This window comes from Protomyctophum parallelum, assembly GCF_964188405.1.
Source record: "Protomyctophum parallelum genome assembly, chromosome: 6".
In the NCBI taxonomy this organism is placed as follows: domain Eukaryota; kingdom Metazoa; phylum Chordata; class Actinopteri; order Myctophiformes; family Myctophidae; genus Protomyctophum; species Protomyctophum parallelum.
The window spans coordinates 10,957,764-10,978,712 of record NC_139701.1 but is presented as its reverse complement, the minus strand read 5'-3'; the positions used below and the strand labels follow the sequence as shown (position 1 = coordinate 10,978,712).

Here is a 20,949-nt window from a genome sequence, read left to right as displayed (position 1 = left end):
TCAGAGATTGTGGAATAGTTGTCTGGCTATGTGAGACTACTGTCAGTATAACACATGATTTTAACAGGATAATAGATGCTTGTTGCTCACAATTATCATGAAGTTATTTTCAAGTGGTTCTGAAACCTCTCCCCTTTTCTGTTACCTATTGGAAGTCCCACTAGCACAAACTCTCCTCAACCCGTCTTGCATTCCAAGACGACCAGAGTAAATATTCATAAACGGCAACAGCAATATTATTGAACACGTGAGGTTAAAGAGACTGATATTTGCTTCCTGACCTCTCACCCATGCCTGCGTTTACATAGACTTTACTCTGACCCTTAGCATAATTAGCTGACCCAGCTGGCCCATAGAACAACATTAATGAGATGCGTAATGTTGCTACAGTATCAACCGCCTGTTTCTCGTTAGTCCCACATAATAACACGCAGACGTTTGTTAAAGTGTTTGTCAACGTTTGCAACCTGGAGATTCGTTGAGCCACTTCAGGACTGTCGTGGGTTCATGATGAATAACCCTCAACTCTTTTATTGCTATGTACGAACATATTCGTACAGACCTTACACACGTTTCTAAATGGGGTCCTAGGATCCGTTGTGGCATTAACACCCTTGTCGCCATGGCCCGTGGCACCGCGGGTTATCATAATTACCCTTTGATCACCGAACCCATTTTTTTAATGTCATCTAAATCATGACAATTTTCTGAAAAACCTCATGTTTCTATGTCAGTGGTTCTCAATATTTCATGTCAAGGACCCCAAAAATTATATGTAATTGGCCGCCGACCCCCATCTGGAAATATGTTGTTCCAGGCAGAGTGTAGAGTAGCGACACGCTTTGATCTCACCGCAAAGCGGGTGCCTAGTATGGGCTATAGTTCCAAACATTGCTCCTATGGCTGGAACTATCCCATTAAGATAGAATGAGCACTTCCGCATTCCATTGTTACAATGGGAGTCAACGCTAGTGTTGCCACTCTCTTACTAGATTACTCTGGTTCCAGGGACCTCCCCAGAAGCAAAGATTTGAGCTAAAAACGTTCGCTCTGAAAGAATATATATTCAAAGATTTCCATCACATTTTCACGATTAAAAAGAAATAGCGAGTAATATCTGAACACCAGCTGACTGACGTCTCCTCTCTTTCCCTCAGATCCTTTCGGGGGAGATCCCTTTAAAGAAACGGATCCCTTCAAGGCCTCGTCGGAAGATTTCTTCAAGAAAACCACAAAGCCAGATCCGTTCTCCACGGCGGACCCCTTCAGTAAAAGTGCTACGTTACCCCCTAAGGTCTGTTTGTTATGTGGATCTCGGACAAGAATTTTGAATAATTGGACTGCATGGGGTATAGTCTAGAAGTTAGAGAGGTGCGTCTGTGAGAAGAAGGGAAAGTGAAATAAGAAACAATTGATACTCAATCATCAAGTAGCATTGATGGGCTACTGAACAAGACACTGGACTCCTAGCATATTCAATCATCAAGTAGCATTGATGGGCTACTGAACAAGACACTGGACTCCTAGCCTATTCAATCATCAAGTAGCATTGATGGGCTACTGAACAAGACACTGAACTCCTAGCATATTCAATCATCAAGTAGCATTGGTGGGCTACTGAACAAGACACTGGACTCCTAGCCTATTCAATCATCAAGTAGCATTGGTGGGCTACTGAACAAGGCACTGAACTCCTAGCATATTCAGACACTCTTCAACCATGCAGCACTGCAGCAGTGTTGTGGTTTCACACCAGTAGCTTCCAGGTGTGAATGTGAAGCAACATGTTTTCGTTTAGAGAGCATGTATGGACGCAAGCCTCAGTGTAGAAATGTCGTGCGCCTGTGGCACACTCTAATAAATCGGCTTCCCGTCATCATGCACCTGTAACCCAACATGCATTGCACTAGTGTCATGTGATTGGCTAATGGCGTTGGCTTCCGGAGGGCTCGGGTGTGTTTTTCTGCACACGCGAAATGGGGCAAAGACAATACATATGGCAGAGATGGTATAGGGAGCAATGCCAATAGCGTGTGTTATGGAGCTGGTGGCTATACTGACGTGTGATAATTAGAGATGGAATGGGCGCAACCATAGCAATGCAAAGTGGAAAGAGGGGGCAGTGATAGCGGTTGCGCGATAACTCCACTTCTGCCACTTTCCCCTTGTAAGATAAGATTGTAGTTAAAGGTCCATACTGGTCTAAACATTTCATTATCTAATCACAGCTTCGCTCTTCTGTTAGTGTTAATTGTTTCATTTTTAGAGGTAGTGGTTGTCGTATATTTGCTAGTATTCTGTCCTCAGTCACTAAAATGTTAACAAACATACCTGATTAATTGATTCAATGTTAGCTTAACAACACTAGTGCCGTTAATAAGTCACAGACATTTGAATTTCTTTTGAAAAAAAGCAATCTTATCCAGTAACTGTCAAATCAATGAGATACAATCTGCTTTCTAACGCAACAATAGCGTAATGATGCAATAAACTTTAGTGTGTTGGATTAGCTATTTGAAGCAGGTTTCAAATCTCTGCAGTTAAATGTACTTACTACTTACGACGTACTGAAATTAAATGTACTTCCACGAAGATTACACAAACCACAGTATGTCAAGCATAACGTGAGTTGTTGTCAGAAAGTTAAGCATGCCAGACAACCAGTGTGTTCCTTTAACTTCAGATTGCCTTTCAGTAGGAATATAAAAAACGTTGAATATTACGTGTGATTATTTGCAATAAGCTATTGCTAACACATCTTCCGATGCTTCCCACAGCCGCCCGGTCACTTTACAGGCGGTGACCCGTTCTCTTCAACCAGTCCAAAACCCAAAGGGCCAGGTATGACGTTTTCTGTTAATCCCTTTTCTACATACACTGTACAACATGTCTGTCTGCCACTGGTTTTCTGCATACACTAACACAATGCACTATTCCCCCTTTCATTCAGTCTATCATCAGAGAATAGACCACCTATTTACATGGTTTACATCCATGAGTATTATGCATTTCAGAATAAACATAATTTTATGTGGGACCTCCCAACCATTCATGCGTTTTTTACACCAATTATTTTACTGTAACAGGGTACGGGTTGTAGGCCTTACGGTTAATGTGATGAGTTGGTGTCCGTTATTTTTAGAAGTGTTATTTTCTGTCCGCGGGACATGGCCAAAGCATTTTGGAGGGTCCACAGCCAAAAACGTTGAGAACCCCAGGCCTAATGTTTCCATTTTCACAAGCTGTGTGTGTGTGTGTGTGTGTGTGTGTGTGTGTGTATTTTTTTGTATCATATCCTCAAATGGGTAGCCCACCTCTGCAGAATGAACACAGGGGAAACCCAGATGCCTGGCATCAGTCAGAGCGCCGGGCTGCTCGTAAAAATAAAAAAAGGACCAACCAACAAAGTCTCAATCGGTCGCCTGTGCTCCACTCGAGCGCAAGAAAAGCCCTTTCATTTTCCCCAGGATATTAATCTAGTCCACACAAACACATACACACTGGGTTCTGTAGGGGGGCAACGCGGCAGCGCTGGAATGCCGCTCTGTGATTGCAGGAACACTATAGCCTCTCAGTACAGAGACAGCACTCACTGTTTCCACTGGGTCGGGTTCCCATGTTGGTTTGCCTATTAAACCATGCATGGCCGCAGAGGAAAGGTGTCATATCCGTTGACTCTGTGTCATTATTTGTTCTTAAAGGTCAACCCCCCCCCCCCCCACACACACACACACACACACACACGTACACGCAATGACGCACGCACTACAGATTCATACTAAAGCTACTTTTCATTTCCTCCCAGCGAGCACGGTCAAGACCTGGGCGAATTAGTGACGTCTCGATTGGGGGCGAATTAGTGACGTCTCGATTGGGGGCAAATCAAGTCAAACCAAGACTAATCACATCTGACCCAGAATATGACCTGATTTCAACCGACATACATTTTACCCACTAAGATGGTCGTCCCTGGATGAACCAGAGAGAGTCTGATCGAGGCCAGATCAACTTAAGTCGATTCATAACTAGTCAGATCTGGCCCAGAATAAGCTATATTATTAATCTGGTGAAGACGTCCTGGAAATGATGTAAAGATCATCCCCATGTGGGCTGTGATCTGGCCTAGTCCTGAACGTAAAGATCATCCCCATATGGGCTGTGATCTGGCCTAGTCCTGAATGTAAAGATCATCCCATATGGGCTGTGATCTGGCCTAGTCCTGAACATAAAGATCATCCCATATGGGCTGTGATCTGGCCTAGTCCTGAACATAAAGATCATCCCATATGGGCTGTGATCTGGCCTAGTCCTGAACATAAAGATCATCCCCATATGGGCTGTGATCTGGCCTAGTCCTGAACATAAAGATCATCCCATATGGGCTGTGATCTGGCCTAGTCCTGAATGTAAAGATCATCCCCATGTGGGCTGTGATCTGGCCTAGTCCTGAATGTAAAGATCATCCCATATGGGCTGTGATCTGTCCTAGTCCTGAATGTAAAGATCATCCCCATATGGGCTGTGATCTGGCCTAGTCCTGAACGTAAAGATCATCCCCATGTGGGCTGTGATCTGGCCTAGTCCTGAACTTAAAGATCATCCCCATATGGGCTGTGATCTGTCCTAGTCCTGAACATAAAGATCATCCCATATGGGCTGTGATCTGGCCTAGTCCTGAACATAAAGATCATCCCATATGGGCTGTGATCTGTCCTAGTCCTGAATGTAAAGATCATCCCATATGGGCTGTGATCTGGCCTAGTCCTGAACATAAAGATCATCCCATATGGGCTGTGATCTGTCCTAGTCCTGAATGTAAAGATCATCCCCATATGGGCTGTGATCTGGCCTAGTCCTGAAGGTAAAGATCATCCCATATGGGCTGTGATCTGGCCTAGTCCTGAACATAAAGATCATCCCATATGGGCTGTGATCTGGCCTAGTCCTGAATGTAAAGATCATCCCCATGTGGGCTGTGATCTGGCCTAGTCCTGAATGTAAAGATCATCCCATATGGGCTGTGATCTGTCCTAGTCCTGAATGTAAAGATCATCCCCATATGGGCTGTGATCTGGCCTAGTCCTGAACGTAAAGATCATCCCCATGTGGGCTGTGATCTGGCCTAGTCCTGAACTTAAAGATCATCCCCATATGGGCTGTGATCTGTCCTAGTCCTGAACATAAAGATCATCCCATATGGGCTGTGATCTGGCCTAGTCCTGAACATAAAGATCATCCCATATGGGCTGTGATCTGGCCTAGTCCTGAATGTAAAGATCATCCCCATATGGGCTGTGATCTGGCCTAGTCCTGAACATAAAGATCATCCCATATGGGCTGTGATCTGGCCTAGTCCTGAATGTAAAGATCATCCCATATGGGCTGTGATCTGGCCTAGTCCTGAACATAAAGATCATCCCATATGGGCTGTGATCTGTCCTAGTCCTGAATGTAAAGATCATCCCCATATGGGCTGTGATCTGGCCTAGTCCTGAAGGTAAAGATCATCCCATATGGGCTGTGATCTGGCCTAGTCCTGAATGTAAAGATCATCCCATATGGGCTGTGATCTGGCCTAGTCCTGGCCAGGAACAACATATTTTCAGATGAGGGGTCGACAGCCAATTACATATATTTCCGGGGGTCTTTGACCTGAAAATATTTGAGAACCACTGACAACAGAAACTTTTTCCAGAAACCTGTCAGGATTTAGAAGACATTTGTATAGAATCTTGTTCTCAGGTCTCATACATTCTTCTTTTATCCCATTCTGACCGGGCACCCATTTTGGTGTCAGCATCACGTCATGCTTTAGCTATTTAAAAATAGCAGATCTACAAGCTCATATCGCGCCACCGAGTGGCGCGATACGAGCTTGTAGGTCTGCTATTTTAGAAAAATCAAAGAACGACTGACATTTTTTAGAATCTGATCTCAGGTCAGAATGGGTTCATCAGACCAGTGTGTGTCCGGCGGAAACCTCGTATGAATCTGATCTCAGGTCAGAATGGGTTATATTACTTATTATTTTCCAGATCTCTTTGGAACGTTAGACCCGTTCGGCAGCAGTTCGTTCAGCAGCGGCAGCAGTAACAGCACGGGGGGCTTCGCAGACTTCAGCCACATGTCCACCAAGCCCAGAGGAGACCCTTTCGAAGGCGGCCGGGCCAGCTGGCTCCCAGATTATCAGAAGGTACGCCGACCCATCCATCCAAAAAAGATTTTGAAAACACGTACTGACCACCATGAAATAAACTGACCGGGATGACCGGCTTTAATGCCATGTTTAGTTTTGCTCTCGTTATGTCTGTGTCAGTTGTGGTCGGAAGATATAAACGAGGGTCTAGTCTTTGTTTTAAGCATTGTGTTATACTTTAGCTATTGAGAAATAGCAGATCTACAAGCTCTGCTATTTTTTTTTTAATTGTGAAAGTCTTTGAATATCTATTCTTTCAGAGCGAACGTTTTTAACTCAAATCTTTGCTTCTTGGGGGTTGTTCCCTGGAACAACATATTTTCAGATTGGGGTCGCGGCCAATTATACATATAAGTTTGGTGTTCCTTCACATTAAATAGTTTGAGCACCACTGATAAAGAAACATAGGTTTTTCAGAAAGCTGTCATGAATTTTGACCTCAGGTCTCAATGGATTCAAATAGAATTCAAGGGACATCCGGCTATAGCGCAGAGGAAAGGTTCCTGCCCTGTGCCGCAGGTATTTGAACCGTCTGCGGTGCATCCGGCTTGGCTCGGCGCTTCAACAAACTTAACATTTGGGTGTGTTCTCGGGGGGAGCCGGGCGGGGAGGGGGGGTGGCAATCTCTGTTGCTGCACTAGTAGTCTTGTGTGGCCAGACTCGCGTTGCCTCTCACAATTTCCAAATGCTTCCGTCATACAGTTTGGAGCAACGGGAGCTCTGATCATGAGTACAATTTACAATTTAGGCATTTAGCAGACGCTCTTTATCCATTAAGCAATAACAAAAGCATGGCAATACATCACATACATAAAAGTAGTTATCATGAAACATGCGTAAGCTAAGAACGTAACAGTGGAGTATCTATATAATGAAACTATATATATAAACTATACTATACTATACATATGTACTATAAAGTGCTATGACTACATAAAATGCAATTCTAGTGCTGTCTACGTAACATGCTATAAGTCTGTATAAACTTATAGAAAAAATTAAATAAATGAAAACATGAAATATGAAAAATATGAAGCAGAAGTGAAGCCTCCTCCCCACTTCCGTTTCGTCTTTACAGTCGCACAAATTTATCCTAATATAAATATAAATCATCTAAGCATAATATAGCTTGCTGCTTAGTAGAAATGGAAATAAAAAAATAAGCTCTAAAGATGAAGAAATTATAAACAGATTACTAGTAATAGTTGTCTGACTACGTGAGACTACTGCACTATAGCGACTCCCACAAGTTGATTCAGGGGCGTCTGTTTAGCACGATGCGGAACTATGCTATGCCTCCCTATGCCTCCTCCCTATGCCTCCCTGTGAAACAGTCAGGTGAAAAAGGCATGTGTATCAAAGGATACAGGGAAGGGTTGCAAGGACACCTGGCTCACGAGAGGTTTGCCGCAGAGGGGGAGAGAGAGAGAGAGGTCCTTGTCAATCCTTGTCAAACCAACTGTCCCAGTCAAGGCAGGCCTCCTCAGCAGTTCAAAGAGAGTACGTCTTCCTCTCTCACTGCATGTGTGTCGTCTTCTTCTTCTTCTTCTGCAGCCAGGGTTTGTGGACGACCCTTTCAGCAGGAAGAATGACACGCCGGCTCTACCACCGAAGAAGAGTGTTCCTCCTAGGCCCAAACCTCCTAGTGGTGAGTCACAGAGTGTTCATCCTATAGACCCAAACCTCCTAGCGGTGAGTCACAGTGTTCATCCTATAGACCCAAACCTCCTAGTGGTGAGTCACAGAGTGTTCATCCTATAGACCCAAACCTCCTAGTGGTGAGTCACAGAGTGTTCATCATATAGGCCCAAACCTCCTAGCGGTGAGTCACAGAGTGTTCATCCTATAGACCCAAACCTCCTAGTGGTGAGTCACAGAGTGTTCATCCTATAGACCCAAACCTCCTAGTGGTGAGTCACAGAGTGTTCATCCTATAGACCCAAACCTCCTAGTGGTGAGTCACAGAGTGTTCATCCTGTATAGACCCAAACCTCCTAGTGGTGAGTCACAGAGTGTTCATCCTGTATAGACCCAAACCTCCTAGTGGTGAGTCACAGAGTGTTCATCCTGTATAGACCCAAACCTCCTAGCGGTGAGTCACAGAGTGTTCATCCTGTATAGACCCAAACCTCCTAGTGGTGAGTCACAGAGTGTTCATCCTGTATAGACCCAAACCTCCTAGTGGTGAGTCACAGAGTGTTCATCCTATAGATAGACCCAAACCTCCTAGCGGTGAGTCACAGAGTGTTCATCCTATAGACCCAAACCTCCTAGTGGTGAGTCACAGAGTGTTCATCCTGTATAGACCCAAACCTCCTAGTGGTGAGTCACAGAGTGTTCATCCTATAGACCCAAACCTCCTAGTGGTGAGTCACAGAGTGTTCATCCTATAGACCCAAACCTCTTAGTGGTGAGTCACAGAGTGTTCATCATATAGACCCAAACCTCCTAGTGGTGAGTCACAGAGTGTTCATCCTATAGACCCAAACCTCCTAGTGGTGAGTCACATAGTGTTCATCCTATAGATAGACCCAAACCTCCTAGTGGTGAGTCACAGAGTGTTCATCCTATAGACCCAAACCTCTTAGTGGTGAGTCACAGAGTGTTCATCCTATAGACCCAAACCTCCTAGTGGTGAGTCACATAGTGTTCATCCTATAGATAGACCCAAACCTCCTAGTGGTGAGTCACAGAGTGTTCATCCTATAGGCCCAAACCTCCTAGTGGTGAGTCACAGAGTGTTCATCATATAGACCCAAACCTCCTAGTGGTGAGTCACAGAGTGTTCATCCTATAGACCCAAACCTCCTAGTGGTGAGTCACAGAGTGTTCATCATATAGACCCAAACCTCCTAGTGGTGAGTCACAGAGTGTTCATCCTATAGACCCAAACCTCCTAGTGGTGAGTCACAGAGTGTTCATCATATAGACCCAAACCTCCTAGTGGTGAGTCACAGAGTGTTCATCATATAGACCCAAACCTCCTAGTGGTGAGTCACAGAGTGTTCATCATATAGACCCAAACCTCCTAGTGGTGAGTCACAGAGTGTTCATCCTATAGACCCAAACCTCCTAGTGGTGAGTCACAGTGTTCATCCTATAGACCCAAACCTCCTAGTGGTGAGTCACAGAGTGTTCATCATATAGACCCAAACCTCCTAGCGGTGAGTCACATAGTGTTCATCCTATAGACCCAAACCTCCTAGTGGTGAGTCACAGAGTGTTCATCCTATAGACCCAAACCTCCTAGTGGTGAGTCACAGAGTGTTCATCATATAGACCCAAACCTCCTAGTGGTGAGTCACAGAGTGTTCATCCTATAGACCCAAACCTCCTAGTGGTGAGTCACAGAGTGTTCATCCTATAGACCCAAACCTCCTAGTGGTGAGTCACAGAGTGTTCATCCTATAGACCCAAACCTCCTAGTGGTGAGTCACAGAGTGTTCATCCTATAGACCCAAACCTCCTAGCGGTGAGTCACAGAGTGTTCATCATATAGACCCAAACCTCCTAGTGGTGAGTCACAGAGTGTTCATCCTATAGGCCCAAACCTCCTAGTGGTGAGTCACAGAGTGTTCATCCTATAGACCCAAACCTCCTAGTGGTGAGTCACAGAGTGTTCATCCTATAGATAGGCCCAAACCTCCTAGTGGTGAGTCACAGAGTGTTCATCCTATAGATAGACCCAAACCTCCTAGTGGTGAGTCACAGAGTGTTCATCCTATAGACCCAAACCTCCTAGTGGTGAGTCACAGAGTGTTCATCCTATAGATAGACCCAAACCTCCTAGTGGTGAGTCACAGAGTGTTCATCATATAGACCCAAACCTCCTAGCGGTGAGTCACAGAGTGTTCATCCTATAGACCCAAACCTCCTAGTGGTGAGTCACAGAGTGTTCATCCTATAGATAGACCCAAACCTCCTAGTGGTGAGTCACAGAGTGTTCATCCTATAGACCCAAACCTCCTAGTGGTGAGTCACAGAGTGTTCATCCTATAGACCCAAACCTCCTAGCGGTGAGTCACAGAGTGTTCATCCTATAGACCCAAACCTCCTAGTGGTGAGTCACATAGTGTTCATCCTATAGGCCCAAACCTCCTAGTGGTGAGTCACAGAGTGTTCATCCTATAGACCCAAACCTCCTAGTGGTGAGTCACAGAGTGTTCATCCTATAGACCCAAACCTCCTAGTGGTGAGTCACATAGTGTTCATCCTATAGGCCCAAACCTCCTAGTGGTGAGTCACAGAGTGTTCATCCTATAGACCCAAACCTCCTAGTGGTGAGTCACAGAGTGTTCATCCTATAGGCCCAAACCTCCTAGTGGTGAGTCACAGAGTGTTCATCCTATAGACCCAAACCTCCTAGTGGTGAGTCACAGAGTGTTCATCCTATAGGCCCAAACCTCCTAGCGGTGAGTCACAGAGTGTTCATCCTATAGGCCCAAACCTCCTAGCGGTGAGTCACAGAGTGTTCATCCTATAGACCCAAACCTCCTAGTGGTGAGTCACAGAGTGTTCATCCTATAGACCCAAACCTCCTAGTGGTGAGTCACAGAGTGTTCATCCTATAGACCCAAACCTCCTAGTGGTGAGTCACAGAGTGTTCATCCTATAGGCCCAAACCTCCTAGTGGTGAGTCACAGAGTGTTCATCCTATAGACCCAAACCTCCTAGTGGTGAGTCACAGAGTGTTCATCCTATAGACCCAAACCTCCTAGTGGTGAGTCACAGAGTGTTTATCATATAGACCCAAACCTCCTAGTGGTGAGTCACAGAGTGTTCATCCTATAGACCCAAACCTCCTAGTGGTGAGTCACAGAGTGTTCATCCTATAGACCCAAACCTCCTAGTGGTGAGTCACAGAGTGTTCATCCTATAGACCCAAACCTCCTAGTGGTGAGTCACAGAGTGTTCATCCTATAGACCCAAACCTCCTAGTGGTGAGTCACAGAGTGTTCATCCTATAGGCCCAAACCTCCTAGTGGTGAGTCACAGAGTGTTCATCCTATAGACACAAACCTCCTAGTGGTGAGTCACAGAGTGTTCATCCTATAGACACAAACCTCCTAGTGGTGAGTCACAGAGTGTTCATTCTATAGAGCCAAACCTCCTAGCGGTGAGTCACAGAGTGTTCATCCTTTTCCATCTGAAGGCCCATTATTTATTGGGCATTTGAGCTACTTGACCACCATTGCTGAGTTGATGTTGGTACCATTAGGAGGGATAACAGGCAAATGTTGATAAAAAAAAATAACAACTCTTCTACATTCTCTTCTCTTCTACATGTGTAGACTTCTGTTCTTGTAAATGAAGAAATGCAGCTGTTAATTAAACTCTCTCTCAAATGGACCCGTGTGGGTCATTTTACGCTCTTGAGAGTTAAAGATCTAATAAGGGTCCATTTGGCTACCCAACTCTTCCATCATTTAGCTGGGGGGACCACCTGGAAACCTCCTCAAGGACCACTGGTGGTCCCCGGACCACTGGTTGAGAAGCACTGTCCCAGACCCCGGCCGAACCTCCTAGCTGTGAGTCAGAGACGTTTAGAGGTTACAGGAGGACAGGTCGTTGAGGGAGTCAGTAACAGCCCCGTTGCGTAACAAGCGAGGTTCCAGCCAACCAATCAAACAGCTTGGGCCAAATCAGCATTCCAACTGTGCTGCATGCATGAGACTGTTAACTGTGTTCTTCATGATACTAACAATACCAGTGGCTTACTAGTGGTGGTACCCAGGGAGCCATTCAGCCATCTTTCTTTCTTCATTTCCCCTGGCAGTTCCCCGTCTCCCGTATTGAGATGATTTGGATCATGTTTTCAGGCAGTACACATTATGTGGGTTAAGATGTTCCCAACCACTGGTACTAGTACCACTGGTGGTACTTGAGCCCCACTCTGGTGGCACACAGAGGAGTCGCCCAAAAAAGGAGAAAAAAAGACAAAAGTGCAATGAAGTATTTATATAACACAGCACACCTAGACGTTAATTGATTTGAGAACAGATTAATCACATTAGACTGATTAGTGATTAGACAGAGTTTTGTCAGAGCAGTGCAGCATTATTGGCTTAGGAATGGAACAAGAAGGGCAGGTCTATGCTCCTGTATTTTAACATCGGTTAGTGTGTCATAATATCAGGTAAGCCGAAAAAGGAAAAAAAAGGGTTCCATATTTAATCATCATTGCATCTTTTTTGTCAAGTGATACATACAACCCTAATATGAATTGGTCTTAATGGTGAGTGTTTTTCCACTCTGTAGACATTGCATTGGGCAGAAACAGGGCGGGACAGTGTAAGTATGTTAAACCACCACGTGACGTGACGTGACGTGGTGTGACGTTCCCTAGCCATAGTAACCCTGTCTGCACATTTGCTTCTGATGCACATTTTGTTGTTCCACAAGATATTACTTACAAAACAGAGCTCTGATAGAATTCTCCTTTAAACTTTATATATATATATATATATATATATATATATATAAATTTTTACCTTTATTTCTACAGGGGAATTCATGATAGCATCTCCCCTTGCTATACTATTTCTCCTACATCATGTGTTGTGGTACAATAACATGTGCAAGGAATCCCAGTGAAATGTATGCTTCTCTTAGGACCTGTGATTTGAATCCCAGTGAAATGTATGCTCCTGTTAGGACCTGTGATTTGAATCCCAGTGAAATGTATGCTCCTGTTAGGACCTGTGATTTGAATCCCAGTTAAATGTATGCTCCTGTTAGGACCTGCGATTTGAATCCCAGTGAAATATGCTTCTGTTAGGACCTGTGATTTGAATCCCAGTGAAATGTATGCTCCTGTTAGGACCTGTGATTTGAATCCCAGTGAAATATGCTTCTGTTAGGACCTGTGATTTGAATCCCAGTGAAATGTATGCTCCTGTTAGGACCTGTGATTTGAATCCCAGTGAAATGTATGCTCCTGTTAGGACCTGTGATATGAGAGTGGCTTTTGCAGATACACAGTCAAATCCTCAGTGTTCGTTTATCCCGAAGCCAAACAGCTTGTTTCGAAATCAATCAATCAATCAATCAGTCAGTTTGTGTTGTGAATCTTGATTTACAAAAACAAAAATCATTTTGCTACATTTGAACAAGAGATAGGATATGCACTTGCTCAATGTTGGTTCATTCGTACAAATGTATTGGGCGATTTGGTTACACTTGTACACTCTCAGAGTTAATCTAACAAATGTATTGGGCGATTTGGTTACACTTGTACACTCTCAGAGTTAATCTAACACTCAGGACTTTGCTGTGTATAGAGTCATATAAGGAAGGCTGTTTGTTGCAGGAGTAGTGGATACTGAATGAACTTTGACATTGTATTGGTAGAGTTTGAGAATTACACACTAAATACTGCACGTTACAGGCTGATGTATTTTCATCCATCGTACTGTATAGGCAGATTAGACACCGTAGCTCAACTGCACCTCACTATAAACCTCAGATAGAGTGAGTGCAGTGAGTGAGTGAGTGCGTGTGTGCGTGCGATTGTGCGTGCGTGCGTGAACAGAACCGCTCTCTTGCTCCATGTTATAGATATTTTTCTACACTTTCCTTTCCACTCTAGTCTGGGCGCTCTGATCTGTAAACAGGAAACCGTGTCATTGTGGGCACAGCGTAGATTGAGCAGCATTTACTGCCAACGTGACTTACAGATGTACCAAACTGACAAGTCACAATGAACCACATTATATAGTACTTTCAGTGATGATTACCCCATTTTTACCTGGGAATGATTCTACAAATGTCTTCTAAATCCTGACCCATGTTTCTATGTCGGTGGTTCTCAAACATTTTCATGTCAAGGATCCCCCAAAATATATGTAATTGGCCACCGACCCCCATCTGAAAATCTGTTGTTCCAGGGACCTCCCAGAAGCAAAGATTTGAGTTAAAAACGTAAAAGATTTTGCCACATTTTCACGATTTTTCTGTAGGTCTTAACAGACCTACAAGCTCGTAGTGCGGCACTCGGTGCCGCACTATGAGCTTGTAGATCTGCTATTTTTCAATGGATAAAGTATAACAATGCTTAAAACACCAAAAGGGGTTCCCGCCCAAAATGGGTTAAAGACAATTATAGAAATATTCATGAAACAAATATCACATTCAGCCCTATTTAAAAAAAGGGGGGGAAAATACTTAATCTGTGTTGCTGTGGATTGTAGTTTCTATTTTCAGTTGAAATGGCCATGAAAGTGATATAACTGGAGCCACATGGGGTTTTTATGAGTTGATTTGTAGAGTTAAATACCCATGCCTTTATAAAAGTTAACAGAGTAGTGGTGATCTGTTAAACAAAACAAAGAAATCTAATTTTAGAAAGGGCCGTCGCACCCCACTCGTAGTTGTAGAAGCAATGGCAATAACGCAATCTTGTTAAATAAACACCACTATATAATACTGTAACCACAGCCATTGCTTTTGTACAAAAGGAGGCTACAGTATAGCCTTGCTTTGGCTTTATTTCCAACAGTGATCGCTCTCAGGGTAGGAGAAGCGAGGCTAGAGGGTAATATCTCTACAGTGATCGCTCTCAGGGTAGGAGAAGCGAGGCTAGAGGGTAATATCTCTACAGTGATCGCTCTCAGGGTAAGAGAATCGAGGCTAGAGGGTAATATCTCTACAGTGATCGCTCTCAGGGTAGGAGAAGCGAGGCTAGAGGGTAATATCTCTACAGTGATCGCTCTCAGGGTAAGAGAATCGAGGCTAGAGGGTAATATCTCTACAGTGATCGCTCTCAGGGTAGGAGAAGCGAGGCTAGAGGGTAATATCTCTACAGTGATCGCTCTCAGGGTAAGAGAATCGAGGCTAGAGGGTAATATCTCTACAGTGATCGCTCTCAGGGTAAGAGAATCGAGGCTAGAGGGTAATATCTCTACAGTGATCGCTCTCAGGGTAGGAGAAGCGAGGCTAGAGGGTAATATCTCTACAGTGATCGCTCTCAGGGTAAGAGAATCGAGGCTAGAGGGTAATATCTCTACAGTGATCGCTCTCAGGGTAGGAGAAGCGAGGCTAGAGGGTAATATCTCTACAGTGATCGCTCTCAGGGTAAGAGAATCGAGGCTAGAGGGTAATATCTCTACAGTGATCGCTCTCAGGGTAGGAGAAGCGAGGCTAGAGGGTAATATCTCTACAGTGATCGCTCTCAGGGTAGGAGAAACGAGGCTAGAGGGTAATATCTCTACAGTGATCGCTCTCAGGGTAAGAGAAACGAGGCTAGAGGGTAATATCTCTACAGTGATCGCTCTCAGGGTAGGAGAAGCGAGGCTAGAGGGTAATATCTCTACAGTGATCGCTCTCAGGGTAGGAGAAGCGAGGCTAGAGGGTAATATCTCTACAGTGCATATGCAGCCTTTGGCCTGGTGGACGTATTCCTGAACTCACTGTCTGTCATTCAGGTGTTCTGACTGCTCAGTGTTCAGTGTTCACCATTGTTGTGTTACACACAACGTATTCCACCATCCACTCTGTCGTTGTATATGGTTGAAGTGCATGCAGCGCGCAACCACCAAGCCTGTCCCCCCCCCCCCCCTCTCTGAGTTCTGCCAGCAGTGTTGTTGTCAACCACACCCTGATAAACAACTTCCTGTGTGTGTGTGTGTGTGTGTGTGTGTGTGTGTGTGTGTGTGTGTGTGTGTGTGTGTGTGTGTGTGTGTGTGTGTGTGTGTGTGTGTGTGTGTGTGTGTGTGTGTGCGTGCGCGTGCGTGAGCCTATGTGTTTGAGAAAAGGTCATGGCCATAAGTCTTGTGGTGGGGAAAAGGTTGTGTAAATGAGGTCACTCATACCCTCATCTTGCTTTTTCTCCCCTTTACTCTTATACTCTCTCTCTCTCTCTCTCTCACACACACACACACACTACTCAGGTCCCCTCTCATATGCTTTCAAATAACTGACACACGCATACTGTATTCTCTCACGGTGTTTGTGTTTCTCCCACACTGACTGGACATGATGTGACAATAATGTACTGATCACTATCAGCAACAGCTAAAAACAGACTGTGTGGACGTGCACAGAGGCACTTCATGGTTACAAGTATGAATGCGTTGGGTTATTTTTAAACATCGTGTGTGTGTGTGTGTGTGTGTGTGTGTGTGTGTGTGTGTGTGTGTGTGTGTGTGTGTGTGTGTGTGTGTGTGTGTGTGTGCACGCGCGTGTGTGGGGGAGATTTACCGACATAGCGACTGATTGCCAGATAATCAGCTTTGCTCAGAATTCTGGGTGTGAAATGCACAGCTAATAAACCCTGGTGGGTTTATATCACAACTTCGCTGTGGTTAGCAGCACCTCCTTTGTACTGTCAATGTTCCCACGCTGATGGCAGAGACTTTTAAGACGGATACCGTATAGATGATGATGATGAAAAAATAACAATATTTATTATTTGTTTGATGAGCCTGATCAGATACGCTGCTACACTATTCAACCACATGTGTGTTACTGTCCTGTGGCCGCTCTCTCAGTTCATACGTACCAGTTAAATGTCATAATATTGTCTTGTATTTCCCCGGTTCTGTAAAGCGCTTTGAGGCTACATCTTACGTAAAAAGGTGCTATTACAAAATGAAGATTTTTTTATTTTTTTATGGTTTAATACGACATGCATTTGCCCATAATAATATCAAAACCCTTTGTATGTGGAGATGGGTCTGCTGTGCCTGCATGGTGAGATGGTGAACCACACTGTGGGGAGAAACCGTAGAAGCCACTGGGTTCATGCAAAGTCTAAGTGGAAAGCACCACATACACTATTATGTTGGTTGTGGCCTCGTTCAGTTATTGGCTTTGGGTGTAGTGCAGTGGTGGAGAACATACATTAACCACTTCAACCCTATACATTTCAGCCATTTGAAAATAGCCGATCTACAAGCTCACAATGCGTCGCGTTTATTTTCTACACATTTTGAATTCGTGAAATGTGACATTCTGCAATATGAATATTGAATACTTTTACTTTTAATGCTTTTTACTACTTTTCATTGGTTCAATATTTTCGAAAAACAACACACAGACATGAAGGGTGTTCAATAGCACTGATTTATGCAAAAGAAGAAAAAAATAATAATCAAAAAACAAAAAAATTGAGTTAGGTGGTATCCTCCCAACAGCAATGAATACTGATGCGCAGCCATGCAATTCTGTTTTGTCACATAGTAGGCGTGTGATCGCTGAACAGGCAGGAGGAGTTCACGAGTGTATCTTAGCCTGGCACGTGTGCCCCTGAAACCAGTGTGGTTTTGCAAAGGTTCCCACAGCAGGGGGAAATTAAGAAAGGAGGGCGAGATATGAGAGACAGAGCTCGAGTTTAGAGAGAATGTTATCTTATTTAGAACCTGGAAACATCAGATATGGAACCTGGGGTGCTGTAGTAGGGCTATCAACACAAACACATAACGCAGGATGTGAGAAACTATTCTCACACTAATTCCATACTTTCACCATCTCTCCGCGGCCCGCCATCAGTGGAAATATATGAACTGACTTAACTCATATCCAGCTAGAATGTGCTCTCCCAGAAACGTGCAGAACAGTGATGTTCTGCTTTAAACGGATGCTTTGACATTTATTTATGAAAAATCATTTTTATTCAGCTAACCCTTGTAATATGTGTAGAAAAAGGTAATGACAAAGACATGCCTTATAGCATTTAGAAGAGAAATGTTGGCAATGTTATAAGTACACTAGTACAGTATACACATTGCATACTGCATATAGACCGGTAATTATTAATGAGAATAAAAATGGTTCAAAGTGAAAATGTCACTGGGTCCTTTTAAAAAGGCCACCAGAACGAGGCTGTCCTCTGTCCTGTCTCTGGGTGGGATGGCTGCAGTGTTGTTTTCGTCGACTAAAACTAAGAATGTTCGTCGACTACCTTTTTTCACTGACGAAAACGTAAATATATTGACAATTTCGTCAACAGATAAAAACTAGACTGAAATGTTATGAAGGGACTAGGCCCGCCAAAACACATTTATTCGACTAAATCAACTGTAGATTTAGTAAAACTAGACTAACACTGAAACATTCCAGGTGACTAAAATGTGACTAAAACTAAATGAAAACTACTTCAAGAGACTATGACTAAAACTAAAATAGAAAAACAACACTGGATGGCTGTTTGTTTAATAATTGTTCTTCTGTTATGTTTCAGGTAAGAGCACTCCGGTGAGCATGTCCGGTGTCAACGACCCGTCCAAACCCTGCGACCCTTTCCAGCCGTTCGGGGGCGAAGCCGTCGACCCGTTTCAGAACAAAAAGAACCTGGCGGATCCATTCAGTGGCAAGGACCCTTTCGCCCCGCCCACAGCGTCAAGTTAGTCTTATTGTACTATAGAGCGCCGCAGTCCCTTGCATCCCCTTGCATGACCACGCCAGGCCCAGGAAATAATTCCCAATGCATTTTTCCCCATAGACATTTCAAAAAGTATTTATTTAAAGACCTTTTAAGCGTCGTACGAAGCCAACTCCAGTTGTGACAAATCATGACAACAAACCAAACAAATAATTACAAAGAAGAAAAACAACAAAAAAAGTGTTGTAACCTACGGAGCCCCTGAATGGCCATGCATTCAAAATATATTTTATCTCGTCCGTACAAGATATTATCTTGTCGTCGTCGCCCGTCGTCCCACCCCCCCCCCCCCAAGTCTCCTGAACTTGAACGCAGCATTTTGCGTTGGAACTCATTTGTTTAGAAATCCATGTCGTGCACCGCATCTCCACTAGCTAAAAGCTCTCAACGTGTCGCAGCGCGACGCGTTGTGAGCTTGTAGATCTGCTATTTTCGCTATTTTTGCCCAAAAGTGCCCTCTTGCGGGATTTAAGCCCCTGCCTCTCTAACACTCTTTGCACGTCCCTGATTCTACCACTAGTATATGGGCAGAGCTGGCCTGTTATTGCACCATACTCTTATGCGTACACTGTGCTTCATCATCGCATGCCCGTTTAGCAAAGCCTTTGAAGTGTTTTTTTCAGTAGGTGGTGAGAGAGTGTGCAGAGAGATGTAATGCAGGCTGCAGAAGTGGTCTTTCTCTGGGGCAGGAAAGGGTGTTAGCCCTTTTTGTGGTTTTTAGATACAATCAAGTAAAAATAGTAATGAAAGATAATAGACATAAGTTTGATACTTTAAAAGATCAAATATACAGTTTCTCATTTTCATTAGGTGGTCGGAGGAAATTTAAGTTTATTCACAGAGAAGAAGGCCCTAGTGGCTGACTCTGAGATATGACCCTGCAAATAATCGGAGATCGGATATCATAATTTCATAATCGTGCACCCCTACTACTGAGGCCCCTTTGGTTCCCAATGGGAACCGGTTCAGTTCTTTTTGGTTCTTAGTCCATGAGCCAGAGCTCCAAAATGGGAACGTTAATTGTGCAAAACCATACCTATATTAAATTGTTATCACCATGAAACTTCCCCAGTTGATTACGTACACGAAGACAATGATTTATTGTATTACAAATTAAAGAAAATAATAATATGCAAATTAGGCATTATATAGGAAAATATGCAAAAAAATTAAAATATGAGAAAGCTACTACTGTGGAAGGGTTATCATATATTCATTTACATATATTGATCCATATAAACAATTTAATATAGGTAATTAGGTATTGTTTAGCCCACTCAATTCATAATGAACGTTCCAATTTTGGTTGCTCTGGCTCATGGACTAAGAACTGATCCGGTTCCTATTGGGAACCAACCGGTGGAAAAGGGCTCTGAGTTAAGTCTGTTCTGAGTCCGTCTACAGAGGTGGTTTTCAACCCTTTTGTGCCCAAGAAGAAGGCACACAGATGGACAGGTCAGAGTCTCAAGGTCCACCTGTATTCCTATATAAATACATTCATAAACGCAAATAGCTCACAATACATACACTAATTAATTAATGGACCTTGATGTCCCAAAAGGATTGAAAACCGCTACTATAAATAATAGGACATCCTCTTAATTTCACTATCTTTAATGCAGTGATATGATGGAATTTCTTGTTTATAATGCTGTTGTTTATGCAATCCCCTTCTCTCCCAGGACCTGACAAAGTCAAGGTAAGACTTTTTGAACAAAGTTTAAAAAGAAAGATTCTCTGTTATTTTTTGCACTAGACCACTTATCACAAGTCTCAACACAAATAGGGCTGTCACGATTACAGATTTAAATTGACGATTACATTTTCCCACAAATAATTGCGATTAACGATTTAATTGTGTTTGTGGCATTGAACATTGGAACTTAATGAATAATATAAAGAATACATTTCTGGTTGCCTGGTAATCAGAAAATGCACATGGCAGATGAGGGCTTTAAGCAACTAGTCGACTATTCAACTAGTCGACTAGTAAATGCACTAGTTGACCTCGTTGGTACTAGTTGACTAGTTGATAAGAAAAAAATCTCCCGTTTTTGTAGGCCTCAGATCAGGTACAGTTTTTAAATGTACAAATATTATTAACAAAAACAAAAACAGTTTTTGGTGAAGAGGTGACCACTGAAACGGTTGTTAGTAAAAACCGAGAGATGTGTTGTGTGAGTGGGTGGTGACCACCGCGCACGGTGTGACGTCACCTTGTAGATTTTTGGACTATGAATAGGCCTGATGTTTTTGGCAGCAAATTTTGATTTTAGTTTTAGTCATAGTCTCTTGAATAGTTTTCATTTAGTCTTAGTCACATTTTAGTCACCTGGAATGTGTCGACTAAATATCATAGGATTTTAGTCGACTA

At 43.5% G+C, this 20,949-nt stretch overlaps 1 protein-coding gene across 2 annotated transcripts in view; it reads left to right on the top strand.

Annotated features, from left to right (window-relative positions):
- Window positions 1-20,949, top strand: part of LOC310860587 (epidermal growth factor receptor substrate 15-like 1) — a 64,908-nt gene that overhangs the window by 37,040 nt on the left and 6,919 nt on the right. For both annotated transcript variants that reach the window (XM_083767588.1, XM_083767587.1), the window contains 6 exons: window positions 1,158-1,294; window positions 2,778-2,841; window positions 6,036-6,193; window positions 7,751-7,844; window positions 18,375-18,536; window positions 20,258-20,274. In XM_083767588.1, the coding sequence (XP_083623714.1) occupies window positions 1,158-1,294; window positions 2,778-2,841; window positions 6,036-6,193; window positions 7,751-7,844; window positions 18,375-18,536; window positions 20,258-20,274 (632 nt within the window). The remainder of the gene's footprint in view (window positions 1-1,157; window positions 1,295-2,777; window positions 2,842-6,035; window positions 6,194-7,750; window positions 7,845-18,374; window positions 18,537-20,257; window positions 20,275-20,949) is intronic.